The sequence below is a fragment of the Chanodichthys erythropterus genome, chromosome 14 (assembly GCF_024489055.1).
Source record: "Chanodichthys erythropterus isolate Z2021 chromosome 14, ASM2448905v1, whole genome shotgun sequence".
Taxonomy (NCBI): domain Eukaryota; kingdom Metazoa; phylum Chordata; class Actinopteri; order Cypriniformes; family Xenocyprididae; genus Chanodichthys; species Chanodichthys erythropterus.
In genome coordinates, this window is record NC_090234.1 from 12,381,566 (window position 1) to 12,401,197 (window position 19,632).

Genomic DNA, 19,632 nt, shown 5'->3' on the forward strand with positions numbered 1-19,632 from the left:
TGGGGTTTCTGAAGCAATTAGCATGCTTCAAAACACATCAGAGTTCGCCAGTCAGTAGACATGGGCAGAGCCTTAGATATGGGTGCAGTGGAGAGGCTCTATAGCGCCACCTTTTGTCAAAGGTTGGGGGTTAGCTTTACCTACAGTCACCAAACTTGGTACATATATTGGTCTCATTGAGCCGGACAACTTTCTAATTTACAGTCATTAGCTCCGACCAACAGGAAGTCAGATATTTTGGTTTGAATGTGGAGTTTTTGAGTTTTTAAGTACTCCTCATAGGAGATTCATGCAATCGCCACCAAACTCATTCAACATGAAACAGACACTGAAGATACTAAATTGCGAACAATTTTAGGATATCTCGAACAGTGTTGCCATGGCGAGGGATTAAAGTAATGACAAAAAAGGGAAACAGGAAGTGTCTCATATTGTGTAAAATCATTGTTTGATTTGAATCAAATTAAGATTGTATGTTGCCCGCCATTCACAGTTGTCACTAAGCCACCGGGGTGACGGTGTTGCCGAGGCTTGGACCCATCGTCGCTGCTTGCAGCTATATTTACTGTGAAGCTGCTTTGAAACAATCTGGTTTGTATAAAGCTCTATAGAAATAAAGGTAATATAGGGAAATAAAGGTGGTAAAAAAATAATGAAACTCATTGATTTAAAAGAAGGCTCGTTGAGATCCAGGAAGACTTTTATTATATTTTATTTTTTTGTATAAAATACAATAGCTGGTTTGAAGGACTGAACATCGTTCAGCGTCGCTGACATCAAATCATCAGTTTTGGGCAGTTGTTAATATTCACAATCCACCTTAACTGGGTGAATTACAGTCACTGGTGAATTTTACCAGCGATTAAAGCATTAAAAACACAAAGATATACAGACTACATGAAAACCTTCAGGGCAAGTAATTAAAATAAATCCTAAGTCTTGAGGCTTATAAAAGAGGGTGGTGCATTATATAGTGGTTTGCACAGAATAATTTTTTTTTTTTCTTTCAAAATAAATGTTTAAATACAAACTAAGGGAATCCCCTAAAAATAATGCCAGACTATAGGTTAAAAAAAGCGATATTATACAGAATTCATATATGTGAATCAAAAATTAACAATAAACATTAATACATGAACTAAAACTAACAAAAGAAAAAAGAAAGCGCATTATAACGTTAAAATCTGGCAAATGCTGCCTACACCAACATGTCAATATAAATGACCATCAGTTTGCTGTATGTATCAAACGCTGAATGAACAATGCTGAATTCCTACTGTGGTATTTACAATTGCATATTTTGTTACCTTCGTTTTACCCTCCAAAAAAAATATATATATATATATAAATTTCTGGTCAGAGTTCACATTCATGATGCAAATCAAATATACCATTAAAAAAAACAAACATGGGAAATGAGAAAAGCTGCGTACAACTTACACTTTACAGAATTTGGTACAAATAAAATTGGGCATCAACTGAAATCAAGCCAACATCTCATCGCTTTAATACAAAAAAAGTATTTAGACAATCATGGCAAGATTTTCTGTTAAAAACATTATTGTATTACAATAATTAGAATCATCACTGAAAATAAGAATTACAAAAAAAGCCTTTATATATAATGAATTATAAAGCATTTTAATGATCTCATGAATAATTATAACCACAGTTATAATACTTATCTATGCATTGAACACCTTTAGAAAGTATAATGCATTAAAACACACGACAAACAACCAATTTCAGATGCAATCTGAAAATATTATAATGCACTTTAACTTTGGTTACCATTATTTATGAAACAATATAAAGCATATATTATGAACACCTTTATAACACATTATACACAAATGCTTTAAAGTGTTACCAAAAAACTTTCATAAGCATTAATGTTTTTCTAGGCTTTACCAAATATAATTTCTTTTGTTTTTGACATTATTCATGCATTTCTTTTGGGGACAGTAAATACATTGTACTTTTGTTCATAATATAGCAGGTTCAATTCTGTCATTTTGCACAGTAATTTCACACATAACTATGGACTAGGTTTTGAGCTAAATAAAAAAAGTGGTAGATGTGAGGTAGTGTGAAACCATGTGCCTGTTTCAGTGGTCATCTTCATAAAACCTTCAGAGAAACGCAGTGCTGACTGAATACTGTATGCATAGAACACCTGCTGCATTCACAAGAGTGTATTATAACAGAGAAAAACTGCTCTGGGTAAATGCACTCATGTGCAAAGATCAAGACATTCTGCAACAAAATTGGATTTAAAAATGCAATAGTTTCCAAAAAGAATAACTGAATGCCTCATTGCATAATGTGTTGTGCTTCACACACTGTCTTCAGACAATAGTATGCAGTAAACAACACATATTGCACAAAGACAACCAGCCAAACATCTCAATTTAGTTCAGGTCAACAGAATAATGGGAATGCATCTTCAAAATAATATTAAAAAGAAAAATTATGCAACATGTATATAATGCAAGTGCACACGGTTATCATGAGAAATAAATGCTTGCACTTCAGTTATATTCATGTTTACCATCACATCTTGGTACGAACAGAATCTGATTAGCATTTCCGCCGTGTTTCGAATAGTGCAACGTTTCAAACTTCAACCAGCCATCGCTGGCTCACAAAGGGCTACAAAAGGGAAGAGTAAAAATGTGACCGAACAGAAACAGTACAGAAGATAAAACAGAAAAGGAAGTGCGCACAAACGGCGTTAGTCGACAGGAAAGCAGCAGATGCATTAGTGTGTTAGTGAGTGTCGTTGGCAGCTTTAACTCTCGCAAACGCTCATCCTTACGAGTAGGAATTCAGGCATTCTTTGGAGCGCGACTGGATGTCCTGCAGCTCCCGCTCCTCCTTCATTTTGATGTCTTGGTACGCATGCAAGTGACTGGCGTCCTTTAGGTAGGCCCAGTTTGCAGAAAGGATCATTAGGTAATGGATCTGTAAGAGAGGTCGAGGTGATGGCCAGTGAGCAGTTAACAACGCAAAGCTAACGCTAGACCAGTATATGAAGCTACACATGTACACACACACACACACACACATTCAGACACACTCAATCAGTGACTCATTCATTCACTCACTCACTCAGTGACTCATTCAATCATTCACTTACTCACTGACTCACTCACTCATTCACTCACTCACTGACTCATTCAATCACTCACTCAGTGACTCACTCACTCATTCACTCACTCACTGACTCATTCAATCACTCACTCAGTGACTCACTCACTCACTGACTCATTCAATCACTCACTCAGTGACTCACTCACTCACTGACTCATTCAATCACTCACTCACTGACTCACTCACTCATTCACTCACTCACTGACTCATTCAATCACTCACTCACTGACTCACTCACTCATTCACTCACTCACTGACTCATTCAATCACTCACTCAGTGACTCACTCACTCACTGACTCATTCAATCACTCACTCACTGACTCACTCACTCATTCACTCACTCACTGACTCATTCAATCACTCACTCACTGACTCACTCACTCATTCACTCACTCACTGACTCATTCAATCACTCACTCACTGACTCACTCACTCATTCACTCACTCACTCACTCATTCACTCACTCACTGACTCATTCAATCACTCACTCACTCACTGACTCATTCAATCATTCACTCACACACTCACTCATTCACTCACTCACTCATTCACTCACTCACTCATTCACTCACTCACTCATTCACTCACTCACTGACTCATTCAATCACTCACTCATTCACTCACTCAGTGACTCATTCAATCTCTCACTTACTCACTGACTCACTCACTCATTCACTCACTCAGTGACTCATTCAATTACTCACTCACTGACTCACTCACTCATTCACTCACTCACTGACTCATTCAATCACTCACTCAGTGACTCATTCACTCACTCACTGACTCATTCAATCACTCACTCACTGACTCACTCACTCATTCACTCACTCACTGACTCATTCAATCACTCACTCACTGACTCACTCACTCATTCACTCACTCAGTGACTCATTCACTCACTCACTCATTCACTCACTCAGTGACTCACTCATTCAGTGACTCACTCACTCACTCATTGACTCATTCATTCATTCACTCACTCACTCACTCACTCACCGACTCACTCACTCAGTGACTCACTCACTCACTCATTCACTCACTCACTCACTCACTCACCGACTCACTCACTCACTCAGTGACTCACTCACTCACTCACTCACTCACTCATTGACTCACTCATTGACTCATTAATTCACTCACTCACTCACTGACTCACTCACTCATTCAGTGACTCACTCACTCACTCATTGACTCATTCATTCACTCACTCACTCACTGACTCACTCACTCATTCAGTGACTCACTCACTCACTCATTCACTCACTCAGTGACTCATTCATTCACTCACTCACTCACTCACTGACTCACTCACTCATTCAGTGACTCACTCACTCACTCATTGACTCATTCATTCACTCACTCACTCACTGACTCACTCACTCATTCACTCACTCACTCATTGACTCACTCACTCAGTGACTCATTCACTCAGTCACTCATTCAGTGACTCATTCACTCACTCACTGACTCATTCAATCACTCACTCACTGACTCACTCCCTCATTCACTCACTCACTGACTCACTCACTCATTCAGTGACTCACTCACTCACTCATTGACTCATTCATTCACTCACTCACTCACTGACTCACTCACTCATTCAGTGACTCACTCACTCACTCACTCACTCATTCACTCACTCAGTGACTCATTCATTCACTCACTCACTCACTCACTGACTCACTCACTCATTCAGTGACTCACTCACTCACTCATTGACTCATTCATTCACTCACTCACTCACTGACTCACTCATTCACTCACTCACTCATTGACTCACTCACTCAGTGACTCATTCACTCAGTCACTCATTCAGTGACTCATTCACTCACTCACTGACTCATTCAATCACTCACTCACTGACTCACTCCCTCATTCACTCACTCACTGACTCATTCAATCACTCACTCACTGACTCACTCACTCATTCACTCACTCACTCATTGACTCACTCACTCACACAGTCACTGTTTCAGTGACTCATTCACTCACTCACTCACTCACTCACTCATTGACTCATTCATTCACTCACTCACTCACTCACTCACTGACTCACACTCATTCACTCACTCACTCATTGACTCACTCACTCAGTGACTCATTCACTCAGTGACTCATTCACTCACTCAGTGACTCACTCACTCACTCACTCAGTGACTCATTCATTCACTCACTCACTGACTCACTCACTCATTCACTCACTCACTCATTGACTCACTCACTCACACAGTCACTGTTTCAGTGACTCATTCACTCACTCACTCACTCACTCACTCACTCATTGACTCATTCATTCACTCACTCACTCACTCACTGACTCACACTCATTCACTCACTCACTCATTGACTCACTCACTCAGTGACTCATTCACTCAGTGACTCATTCACTCACTCAGTGACTCACACACTCACTCACTCACTGACTCACTCACTCATTCAGTGACTCACTCACTCACTCATTGACTCATTCATTCACTCACTCACTCACTGACTCACTCACTCATTCACTCACTCACTCATTGACTCACTCACTCAGTGACTCATTCACTCAGTGACTCATTCACTCAGTCACTCATTCACTCAGTCACTCATTCACTCAGTCACTCATTCAGTGACTCACTCACTCACTCATTGACTCACTCACTCAGTGACTCATTCACTCACTCAGTGACTCATTCACTCACTCAGTGACTCATTCACTCACTCACTGACTCACTCACACAGTCACTGACTCACTGACTCTTTCACTCACTCACTGACTCATTCAATCACTCACTCAGTGACTCATTCATTCACTCACTGACTCACTCAGTGACTCGTTCACTCACTCACTGACTCATTCATTCACTCACTGACTCACTCAGTGACTCATTCACTCACTCACTGACTCATTCATTCACTCACTGACTCACTCAGTGACTCACTCACTCACTGACTCATTCATTCACTCACTGACTCACTCACTCACTCACTCATTCAGTGACTCACTCATTCACTCACTCATTCAGTGACTCACTCATTCACTCACTCATTCAGTGACTCACTCATTCACTCACTCATTCAGTGACTCACACATTCACTCACTGACATTCATTCACTCACTCACTCACTGACTCACTGACTCATTCATTCACTCACTGACTCATTCACTCACTCACTGACTCATTCATTCACTCACTGACTCATTCATTCACTGACTCATTCATTCACTCACTGACTCACACATTCACTCACTGACATTCATTCACTCACTCACTCACTGACTCATTCATTCACTCACTCACTGACTCATTCATTCACTCACTGACTCATTCATTCACTCACTGACTCATTCATTCACTCACTGACTCATTCATTCACTCACTGACTCACTCACTCACTCATTCAGTGACTCACTCATTCACTCACTCATTCAGTGACTCACTCATTCACTCACTCTTTCAGTGACTCACTCATTCACTCATTCAGTGACTCACACATTCACTCACTGACATTCATTCACTCACTCACTCACTGACTCATTCATTCACTCACTCACTGACTCATTCATTCACTCACTCACTGACTCATTCATTCACTCACTGACTCATTCATTCACTCACTGACTCACTCACTCACTCATTCAGTGACTCACTCATTCAGTGACTCACTCATTCACTCACTCATTCAGTGACTCACTCATTCACTCACTGACATTCATTCACTCACTCACTGACTCATTCATTCACTCACTCACTGACTCATTCATTCACTCACTCACTGACTCATTCATTCACTGACTCACTCACTCACTGACTCATTCATTCACTCACTGACTCATTCAATCACTCACTCAGTGACTCATTCATTCACTCACTTACTGACTCACTCATTGACTCATTCATTCACTCACTGACTCACTCACTCACTCATTGACTCATTCACTCACTCACTCACTCACTGACTCACTCACTCACTCATTCAGTGACTCACTCATTCAGTGACTCACTCATTCAGTGACTCACTCATTCACTCACTCATTCAGTGACTCACTCATTCACTCACTGACATTCATTCACTCACTCACTGACTCATTCATTCATTCACTCACTCACTGACTCATTCATTCACTGACTCACTCACTCACTGACTCATTCATTCACTCACTGACTCATTCATTCACTCACTGACTCACTCACTCACTCATTCAGTGACTCACTCATTCACTCACTCATTCAGTGACTCACTCATTCACTCACTCATTCAGTGACTCACTCATTCACTCACTCATTCAGTGACTCACACATTCACTCACTCATTCAGTGACTCACTCATTCACTCACTCATTCAGTGACTCACTCATTCACTCACTCATTCAGTGACTCACACATTCACTCACTGACATTCATTCACTCACTCACTCACTGACTCATTCATTCACTCACTCACTGACTCATTCATTCACTCACTCACTGACTCATTCATTCACTCACTGACTCATTCATTCACTCACTGACTCACTCACTCACTCATTCAGTGACTCACTCATTCAGTGACTCACTCATTCAGTGACTCACTCATTCACTCACTCATTCAGTGACTCACTCATTCACTCACTGACATTCATTCACTCACTCACTGACTCATTCATTCACTCACTCACTGACTCATTCATTCACTGACTCACTCACTCACTGACTCATTCATTCACTCACTGACTCATTCAATCACTCACTCAGTGACTCATTCATTCACTCACTTACTGACTCACTCATTGACTCATTCATTCACTCACTGACTCACTCACTCACTCATTGACTCATTCACTCACTCACTGACTCACTCACTCACTCATTGACTCATTCATTCACTCACTCACTCACTCACTCACTCAGTGACTCACTCATTCACTCAATGACTCACTCACTCACTGTCTCATTCACTCAATCCCTCACTCACTCACTCACTCACTCACTCACTGACTCATTCACTCAATCCCTCACTCACTCATTCAGTGACTCACTCATTCACTCACTCATTCAGTGACTCACTCATTCACTCACTCATTCAGTGACTCACTCATTCACTCACTCATTCAGTGACTCACACATTCACTCACTCATTCAGTGACTCACTCATTCACTCACTCATTCAGTGACTCACTCATTCACTCACTCATTCAGTGACTCACACATTCACTCACTGACATTCATTCACTCACTCACTCACTGACTCATTCATTCACTCACTCACTGACTCATTCATTCACTCACTGACTCATTCATTCACTCACTGACTCATTCATTCACTCACTGACTCACTCACTCACTCATTCAGTGACTCACTCATTCAGTGACTCACTCATTCAGTGACTCACTCATTCAGTGACTCACTCATTCACTCACTGACATTCATTCACTCACTCACTGACTCATTCATTCACTCACTCACTGACTCATTCATTCACTGACTCACTCACTCACTGACTCATTCAATCACTCACTCAGTGACTCATTCATTCACTCACTTACTGACTCACTCATTGACTCATTCATTCACTCACTGACTCACTCACTCACTCATTGACTCATTCACTCACTCACTGACTCACTCACTCACTCATTGACTCATTCATTCACTCACTCACTCACTCACTCACTCACTCAGTGACTCACTCATTCACTCAATGACTCACTCACTCACTGTCTCATTCACTCAATCCCTCACTCACTCACTCACTCACTCACTCACTGACTCATTCACTCAATCCCTCACTCACTCATTCAGTGACTCACTCATTCACTCACTCATTCAGTGACTCACTCATTCACTCACTCATTCAGTGACTCACTCATTCACTCACTCATTCAGTGACTCACACATTCACTCACTCATTCAGTGACTCACTCATTCACTCACTCATTCAGTGACTCACTCATTCACTCACTCATTCAGTGACTCACACATTCACTCACTGACATTCATTCACTCACTCACTCACTGACTCATTCATTCACTCACTCACTGACTCATTCATTCACTCACTCACTGACTCATTCATTCACTCACTGACTCATTCATTCACTCACTGACTCACTCACTCACTCATTCAGTGACTCACTCATTCAGTGACTCACTCATTCAGTGACTCACTCATTCACTCACTCATTCAGTGACTCACTCATTCACTCACTCACTGACTCATTCATTCACTCACTCACTGACTCATTCATTCACTGACTCACTCACTCACTGACTCATTCATTCACTCACTGACTCATTCAATCACTCACTCAGTGACTCATTCATTCACTCACTTACTGACTCACTCATTGACTCATTCATTCACTCACTGACTCACTCACTCACTCATTGACTCATTCACTCACTCACTGACTCACTCACTCACTCATTGACTCATTCATTCACTCACTCACTCACTCACTCACTCACTCAGTGACTCACTCATTCACTCAATGACTCACTCACTCACTGTCTCATTCACTCAATCCCTCACTCACTCACTCACTCACTCACTCACTGACTCATTCACTCAATCCCTCACTCACTCATTCAGTGACTCATTCACTCACTCATTGACTCACTCAGTGACTCATTCACTCACTCACTCAGTGACTCATTCACTCACTCACTCAGTGACTCATTCACTCACTCGGTGACTCATTCATTCACTCACTCATTCAGTGACTCACTCACTCACTCACTCACTGACTCAGTCCCTCACACACACACACACACACACACACACACACACACACACACACACATATATATATTTTAAAGGAATAATTAATCCATAATAAAATACTCATGTCAGCTCAAACCTGTATGCTGTTTTAAATGCATGCAGTAATTTCTACATACACTTATTTCTATAGCACTTTTCTCAACATCGTTTCAAAGCAGTAAATCATGATGTTGATGTTTATGTTAATATATTCATGTCTTACAGTCGCATTTATCAGATTAGAGCCAGATGATAATATAATATACAGTTTGTGGTGATACAATTGCTCAAGCAGTTGAGATATGCTCTAATATATATCACTTTACACGAGTATACATATGCAAATAAAGTTGGACATATACATCCAATTTATATTTTACATAAATTACATTATATATATTTTAAATATTGTTGGCTCTTTAACATATTGCTTTGTTCATTGTTGTAAATTGCTTTGGATAAACAAAACACTGAAAAAACACAACAGCGTATGAGTTTGAAATGACATGAGGGTGTTTATTTCTAGCCAAACTATTCCTTTAACAACTACAAACTAGTGAATATTAATCCATATTTAACACACATTTATGTGCACAGGACGTTGGGGTGTGAGGGAACAGGACGATGTCAACTGAAGCGAAGCAGAGCGAAGCTTGAAATGAGGGTTAGTATGAAAATACTCAGACTGACAAACTCAAACGGCTCACGAGCTGCTCAATAACGACCACTGAGGAGATTTTGTACACAAAGCAGGTTTATTTTTTATAAAGGAAAAACTACAGCCACCAGAATCTCAGAGGAATATTAAATAAATCATGTAGAAGGAAGCATGCAATCTGACTGTTAATTCAATAATGCTGGATCTCAGTTTGAAAACAACCTGCGTGACTTCGTGACATAATGCATATTAAAAAGATATAACAACTAACATGTTAAACACAGGTAAATCCTGATTGGATGAGCCATATTTGAAATGCAGGTAAAATCCTGTAGTGCTACTAGAAATGAGCTAGTTTTTAATAGAGGTTTAAAGGGGTCACGACATGAGAAATCAAATTTGCATTGATCTTTTGACCTATAAGAGGTCTTCGTACCATTAAAACATCCTGCAAGTTTCAGAGCTTAAAAATAATCCTCATTTTATTATCAGCACTTATTTAATCAAGCTCCAAAAATGCTCGTTTTGATACTGTGGGATCTGTGACGTCACACGGGCAAACACATTTGCATATGCCCGCCTCCAGAGCAAGACATCAACAAATAGTTATAAATCATCACACCATAGGCCCCGCCCACTGATAGCATAGGCCCCGCCCACTATCAGCATACTGACAAGCCTTAAAGGAGCCGCATCTTAAAAACAGATCATTTCAGACAGAGGGTCAGAATGAGGACAGAAAACAATATTTTTTTCCCGCATATACATATTATTAAAAGTTTATTAACATTCTTTTAACCTTAATTTAAATTCATTAAAAAAAATCCATGTCATGACCCCATGAGTTTTAAAAGAGTTTTAGGACGGTTTCTAGCTGTACATTAATGCATCTACTACCTTTCAAAAGTTAAATTCACATAATCAATCATTTGGCACAATCCCATGTGCTTCTTCTGATCATGAGCTACAATTATCATCGTAATTTTCTCATATAAAGTTTTTAGTAATGACCCTAAATCAAAGGACACTCAGCACGTTTTTGTTTATTAATAGTTAAGCAGAAAGTGTTATGATGAGCAAATCAGATGATAATAATACATGACAAGATCTGCCGTAGTGTGTTCTAATAATATAGATGCAGTTTTGAATCTGATCTTAAAGATAATGCAACTAAATATTTATGTTTTCCAGAATTTAAAATTGTTATTTATTTGTATTTTGACAGGTTTAAAATAACTCCATAAAGATTAAAAATACCAACAATCTTCATAATACTGCTTAAAACAAATGAATAGAAATGATAAAAACAACACTGAAAACTGTAAACATGTTCGAAGGAAGAAAACAGCATTAAAACACTGGAGGGCTCACTGGCACCGGCACAATTGGCAAAATTCAGGAAAAATTAGACCTTTAGAAACTATATATTTCCCCCAATAGAGCACAACAGGTTCTGGAAGTAAAAATCACATTCATTTTCTCTATAGAGGAATCAAATAAAACCTAATGTGTTTTTAAAGTTTTGTTAGGGATTTGCTTTTTCTAAGTAAATTTCATTTAAATTCATAAAAAAGATCTGATCTAATCAAAAACACAGTAAAAATAGTGAAATATTATTATAATGTAAATCAGCTGTTTTCTATGTGAATATATAGTAAAGTGTAATTTATATCCAGTGATCAAAGCTGAATTTTCAGCATCATTACTCCAGTCTTCAGTGTCACATGATCCTTCAGAAATCATTCTAATATGATGATTTGATGAATAGATGATGAATACTCTGATGAATAGAAAGTTCAGCATTTATTTGAAATAGAATCTTTGTAACATTATAAATGTCTTTACTGTCACTTTTGACCAGTTTAATGCGTCCTTGATGAATAAAAGCATTAATTTCTTTCAAAACAAATCTTTTGATTGGTAATATATATAGAGAGAGAGTTTACATACAAAGAATTTTCCAGAATCTCTATTGAGAAAATGAACGGGAAAAATACTTTTCTCTGAACAAGAGTGCGCCGACTGTCTGCATCTGTCCTGACTGATAATAATACTTTAGTCAAAGAGATTGTAGGAGGAATTTAAAGAGACTTTATGTTAGGCTTCAAATCAAGCTTTTCTAGTGGTTGCAGAAACAAAGGCAAACTTTCGATAACAACACGTCCAGGTTTACAGCACTTGCGTCGAAAATGCTACATCTGTATACAATCCTATATTTACACATTACATGTCAAAAGCAATGAAATGTTTCTCTCGTTTGTTTTCATCTCTATTATTTTAGTCCATATTGTCAGTGGCTGCTCATTCTAGGCACTTTGATGCAACTGCGTTAAAATTTAGTGCAGCAGTCCTCTCGACTCTTAAACTTCAAAACAGCAAAGTTATACGTGGTAGCCATCATGTAGATGAGCTGGTGGAAGAGAAAGCACAAATATGAGATGCCAAATAAATGACGCATGTAGTGACAGTTTAACTGCAGATGAAATAAGTCTGCTGGTCCTGAGATTCAACCGCTAACACTGTCGACACTGGAAGCGTCTGACTTTGCATGGGCTGTTTTAGAATAGCAAAATAATGTTAGAATGCAAATGCATATATATATCTCAATCATAGACGGATAAGACCATTTACAGTAAATACATGCAGTTTACCATAGAAAAAAATTGTTTTTTAAAGCTTTTTAACAGTTATCAAGCTTGAGGCAAAAACCAAGGATTAGTTCGCCAAAGTTGGTTTTTGAAATAATCTACAATATTTAACGAACGACTTGATGGACAGTGGCGCAAAGTTGCTCAGAATGAGGAGTTTTACGAACGTCATGGGTGTGTGCGAAAAATCGTGCAATACACAATCTTTAACAAACGTGAAAAACGCAAAGGCACCCCCCGGTGGCCAATTTCTTTCAAATTTCTCACAAGCCTCTAGAGCCGTCAAACAGGCTCAGCAAGTTTCATTGCTGCTTGAAATTCATTGGCCGATGGCAAACATGTTTTTTGAGATACACCAATGTCCTCATAGACAATCATGAAACCTCGGACAAAGACGCTGCATGCCAATTTTCAAGTCAATCAGACTAACTGTGAAGAAGTTATACTCATTTTCAAAAAAAAAAATCATGTTATAGTGCCACCAAGTGGTCAATCGCCACGTCCTTTTTCACACGATCACAGAATGAAATTTTACATAGTTGTGCCAAGTTTGGTAAAAATATCTCATTCCGTTTACGAATTATAGCCATTTTAGTAAAAGTGGCTCCGCCCACTTCAAACGTTTTGGCGCCCATAGAGACCGTGAATCGGTATTTCAATCAGTCGAATTTTGATAAGGCAAAAAACCTAGGACTAGTTCGCCAAAGTTGGTTTTTGAAATAATCTCCAATCTTTAACGAACGAGTCGACGGACAGCGGCGATCCTAGAGGCAAAGTTGCTCAGAATGAGGAGTTCTACCATGTGGTACGATATGTTGTGGGCGTGATAGCTGCTCAAATTTCATTGGCTGATGGCGGACATGTTTTTTGAGATACGCCAACGTCCTCATAATCAATCATGGCACCTCAGATGAAGACACTGCATGCCAATTTTCAAGTCAATCGGACTAAAAGTGAAGTAGTTATAGCCGTTTTCTATGTTTTTTTCCTATTATAGCGCCACCAAGTGGCCAGTTGCCGTGTCCTTTTTCAAGCGAACACAGAATGAGCTCTTACATAGGTGTACCAATTTTGGTGAAAATATCTCATTCCTTTCACGAGTTATAGCCATTTTAGTAAAAGTGGCTCCGCCCACTCCAAAAGTTTTGGCGCCCTTTAGAGACCATGAATCGAAATTTAATTTTTTTTTTATTATTATTATTATTGACAAACAGACTCCGGAGAATCTTGCTGCACTGGCCAAAAACCCAGGACTAGTTCGCAAAAGTAGGCAAAAATCCAAGACGCTTCCAGTATAGACATATAATGGGACTGATCTAGTTTTGTGGTGTTGAATCTGTTGGCTTAAGTCGCAATGTCTTGTTTTTTGAAGACACAATAACACTCTGAATTTCCCTTCGGGTGTCAGTAAAGCATGTGACTAAATATTTGAAAAAATAAAGTCTTTATGCTCTTAATTGTGCATGATTATCAAGAAACGCTTCTGCTAAAGCTGACATCCCACGTCACCTCAAACTAACCAATCAGATCAGGGGCTTAAAGCACATGGTTTGCAGTAGATGGCGCCGGGAATGAAGGGACAAAAAAAAGAGGAGGTAGAGAAACAAACACCCCATATATATGTATATATGTGACTAAATGAGAAACATGTGCTTACCAGAGCAATGACTGTCGCTCCGGCTCCGGCGCAGGCGACAATATACAGATGGTAAGACAAGTAGAACTGCGACAGACAAACAGAGAATCATGTATATCTACTGCTGGACAACAAAGTAAATACATTAAAGTGAGACAAATGTGCTCTCATACCTCACTGGTGTTGCAAATATCACCTAGCGTCGAGCCGCAAGCTTTGCCCGGTGTTGCGTTCCATGGAATAATACCTGTTTCGACATACAAAGTTAATCACAAACGCATAAATGCAATATCTCAGAGAGTATCAGATGAGAACAAAACTTTAACTGAATTGAGCAGCTTTACAGCATAATTTCGCTCATATTTGATGAAGTTTGCATCATCGATTCTGTTATTTTCCTGTTTGTTACTGTGAAGCTGCTTTGAAACAATCTGTGTTAGATAAAGTGCTATAGAAATTAAGCCGACTTGACTTCATTTCATCATATTCAGTTTCTGGTCCCGTACCGTACTGACGCACGTCCACGCAGATGCTCTCGATGGAGGTGAGGTTGGCCACCGGCGAGCGCATGGCAGCGCAGGTCGACCACATGTTGTAGAAAAGGAACACGGGCACCGCCGAGAAACCAAAAACCCCAAGCCAGGCGATTCCCAGGATGTACGTCAGGAACACAAACTGAGAAAGAGACGTTTAACACCTTTAGCACAAAAATATGAAGCAGCACAACTGTTTTCAACATTGATAATAATCATAAATGTTTCTTGAGCATCAAATCATCATATCAAAATGATTTCTGAAGGTTCATGTGACACTGAAGACTGGCGTAATGATGCTGAAAATCACAGGAATAAATTACACTTTACTATATATTCACATAGAAAACAGATGATTTACACTGGAATAATATTTCACATTTTTACTGTAGAAATGTGTTCCAAATGTATTTTTGATCAAATAAACGCAGCCTTGGTGAGCAGAAGAGACTCAGAAAAATCATAATTATTCCAAATTTTCAGTCAAGTTTAAAGAAATCCAGTTGTTTTTTAAAAAATAATGAAATTTCCAATGTAATTTACTGATTCTCCAGTTTACCGTACCTTAATGACTGAATTGGTTTGATTAAAGCCTTAAAGTTCAGGTGTGTAATTTCCGGTAATGTCATCAAGACATTAACAAGCCAATAACTTGAGACTACACACAGTATGGGAGCTCGTTTACACCATGAAAAAAAAAAAAGGTAATTGTGACTTTTATCTCACAATTTCTCACAACTGAGTTTTAAAGTTAGAATTGCGAGTTATAAAGTCGGAATTGCAAGTTATAAAGTCGGAATTGCAAGATATAAAGTTGGAATTGCAAGTTATAAAGTCGTAATTGCGAGATATAAAGTCGGAATTATGAGTTATAAAGTCGGAATTGTGAGTTATAAAGTCGGAATTCAAGTTATAAAGTCGGAATTGCAAGTTATAAAGTCAGAATTGCGAGATGTAAAGTCGGAATTGCGAGTTATAAAGTCAGAATTGCAAGTTATAAAGTCGGAATTGCGAGTTATAAAGTCAGAATTGCGAGATATAAAGTCAGAATTGCGAGTTATAAAGTCGTAATTGCGAGATATAAAGTCGAAATTGTGAGTTATAAAGTCAGAATTGTGAGTTATAAAGTCGGAATTCAAGTTATAAAGTCGGAATTGCAAGTTATAAAGTCAGAATTGCGAGATGTAAAGTCGGAAATGCAAGTTATAAAGTCGGAATTGCGAGTTATAAAGTCAGAATTGCAAGATATAAAGTCAGAATTGCGAGATTTAAAGTTGGAATTGCGAGATATAAAGTCGGAATTACGAGATATAAAGTCAGATTTTTTAAAGATAAAGTCGGAATTGCGAGTAATAAAGTCGGAATTTTGAGATATAAAGTCGGTGTTGTGAGTTTTAAAATCGGAATTGTGAGTTTTAAAATCGGAATTGTGAGTTATAAAGTCGGAATTGCGAGTAATAAAGTCTGAATTTTGAGATATACAGTCAGAATTTAGAGTGATAAAGTCGGAATTGCGAGACAAAGTCGGAATTTCAAGATATAAAATCGGAATTGTGAGTTATAAAGTCGGAATTGTGACTTTTAAAGTCGGAATTGTGAGTTATAAAGTCGGAATTGTGAGTTAAATAGTCGGAATTGTGAGTTTTAAAGTCGGAATTGTGAGTTATAAAGTCGGAATTGTGAGTTTTAAAATCGGAATTGTGAGTTATAAAGTTGGAATTGTGACTTTTAAAGTCGGAATTGTGAGTTATAAAGTCGGAATTGTGACTTTTAAAGTCGGAATTGTGAGTTATAAAGTCGGAATTGTGAGTTAAATAGTCGGAATTGTGAGTTTTAAAGTCGGAATTGTGAGTTATAAAGTCGGAATTGTGAGTTTTAAAATCGGAATTGTGAGTTATAAAGTTGGAATTGCGAAATATAAAGTTGGAATTGCGAGTTATAAAGTCGGAATTGCGAGATATAAAGTCAGATTTTTGAGAGATAAAGTCGGAATTTAGAGTGATAAAGTCGGAATTCCGAGACAATGTCGGAATTGCGAGACAAAGTCGGAATTGCAAGATATAAAATCGGAATTGTGAGTTATAAAGTCGGAATTGTGAGTTTTAAAGTTGGAATTGTGAGTTATAAAGTCGGAATTGTGAGTTTTAAAATCGGAATTGTGAGTTATAAAGTTGGAATTGTGAGTTAAATAGTCGGAATTGTGAGTTATAAAGTCGGAATTGCAAGATATAAAGTCGGAATTGTGAGATATAAAGTCAGAATTACGAGATATAAAGTCGGAATTGCGAGATATAAATAGAGCGAGATATATTACAAGATATATATATTTTTTTTTTTTTTTTTTTTTATTAGTAAAAACAAGCTTCCATACCACAGTGACGGTACAGGACAGAACCAATTATTTCTGAAATGCACTGGCCTTAAAGAGGGCCTATTATGCTCTTTTACAAACTTTTGTTGTTTTTGTGCTCTACTAGAGCAGGTGCTTTCATAGTAATATCAAATAAAAACTGATTAAAGAGGACCTATTATGCCCTTTTCCATAGTCTTGATGTTGTTTTTGGGCTCTACTAGAACAGGTTTTCCTGCTTGAATGTTGATTATTCTCCTCATATTCTCCATTGTTGCAGCTCCTCTCTTCCAAGTCTGCCAGTAACGCTCTGTTTACTTCCTGTCTCTATGAAGCCCCTCCTTCTGTGCTCTGATTGGTCGGCTGGAGCAGTGTTGTGATTGGTGTTTGGGAAATGTCCCGCCCCTTACCATAACCACCAGTTTCAACACACTACTGACTAACTCAACCAGGCCCCGCCCCTTTATTCTGCGCATGAATTATTTAAATGAGGAAACCTCAAGATGGAGTTCAGAAACACTGATATAGAGAACAACAATAATCTTTTTAGTGATCAAGCAGCAACATTACACCATAAAGAAAGACGGAAACAGCAGAATATGCCTGTACCATTCCACTGATGCAGCGTCCGCAGACGGTGGTCTTGAACTCATTGTGAAGCTCCTTGACGGCACTGGTGGTATAAAATCCCTCGGCGAGCAGAATGATGCCGTACAGGAAGAAGAAGGAGGCGATGCCGTATATGACGTACTGCATGAGCTGGATTCTGGAGAGGAGAAGAGTTCACAGCTGTTAATGCTTGTGCACATTTAGTTTCCATCCACACCATCTGGAGCGTCTCCTCAGTCTCCTCAGCAAGGTGATTCTCCCGTTAACCTCTGCCCTGGAGGCTCAGCGTTGTTTGAGAAAACCTCGTCACTGCACATGACTCTAATTAAAGCCTCAAGATGGAGAACAGAACAAATGTGAAGCGCTGATAAATCGTCAACAGATGTGAGTAGATTTCATTGAACACAAAACAAACTATAACAGGTGAATCTTATCATTTTAAGAGATGAATTTGTAGCTCAGAGAGTTAAAGTAAACCATAAACCTGTGAGTTTCATGATCAAGTAAACTTCAAGAAAAATGTAATTCAGTGCATGAGTTCCTGGAAAGTCTATTGTAAACCGGTGACACTGGAAACCAAATATAAAATGAGCTGCTAGAAATCAGCATAAATCCGAGTCTCTAAAGTCATCCCACGAGGCTTTAAAACTTAATATTGAAACACACCAAATCATTTTAATCTTCTGTTGACAAGGACTATCTATAAAGTCCACCATTCATATTTTTGTGGAAACTGTGATGCACTACCGTTTAAAAGTTTTTTTAAGCATGCACCTTTAAGTATTTGCCTATTAAAATTGACTTTTTTTTGGACGGACAGTATATATACACACACACTGACAGGTTCTTCAGCACTCACATGTCCGTCAGCATGGCATGGTCCGTGGTGATCTTGGAGAAGTGGTTCTCCAGGATGGTGAGGGTTCCTGTCAGAGCCACGTGTCCGCAGCCGCAGAAGAGCGCCACGCCGGAGAAGCACAGGATGGTGGCCACCAGAGACGCGTACGGCACGCCTCCCAGACATTTAATACAGCATTCAAAACAACCTGCAGACACACACACACACACTCTGTTCATATCCATTACCATTTTAAGAGATCATTTCAACAACAGCATGCATGCTTCTCATTCCTTGATGTGAATGCTTTAAAACACTATATACAGCAGAAATGAGGAACGATTCGCTCATTCTTTTACTGATCCAGACCTGCATGCTTTTATTGTATGTTTTTCAGAAGACATGGAATATAGTACACGAGTCATATGGACTACTGTTACGGTACTTTGATGGTGCCTTATGTTCTTTTAGGAGCTTG

General features: G+C 38.9%; 2 protein-coding genes across 4 annotated transcripts in view; both read right to left on the reverse strand.

Moving 5' to 3' along the window:
- Positions 1-2,565: 2,565 nt before the first annotated feature.
- Positions 2,566-19,632, reverse strand: part of gpm6bb (glycoprotein M6Bb) — a 47,554-nt gene continuing 30,487 nt past the window's right edge. Inside the window, exons 2-7 of one of the 3 annotated variants that reach the window (XM_067409376.1) lie at positions 19,176-19,362; positions 18,317-18,473; positions 15,331-15,499; positions 14,998-15,071; positions 14,846-14,911; positions 2,566-2,964 (exon numbers count right to left, since the gene is read on the reverse strand). In XM_067409376.1, coding sequence (XP_067265477.1) covers positions 2,815-2,964; positions 14,846-14,911; positions 14,998-15,071; positions 15,331-15,499; positions 18,317-18,473; positions 19,176-19,362 — 803 coding nt within the window. In that variant the 3' untranslated portion in view covers positions 2,566-2,814. Of the gene's footprint in view, positions 2,965-10,631; positions 12,951-14,845; positions 14,912-14,997; positions 15,072-15,330; positions 15,500-18,316; positions 18,474-19,175; positions 19,363-19,632 lie in introns of those variants that run through there. The other 2 variants (XM_067409378.1, XM_067409377.1) reach the window with 2 other exon arrangements.
- The window catches only part of fancb (FA complementation group B), a 108,788-nt gene continuing 108,394 nt past the window's right edge, over positions 19,239-19,632 (reverse strand). Inside the window, exon 13 of the mRNA XM_067409368.1 lies at positions 19,239-19,362. The gene's annotated coding sequence lies outside the window, so the exon portion shown is untranslated. The remainder of the gene's footprint in view (positions 19,363-19,632) is intronic.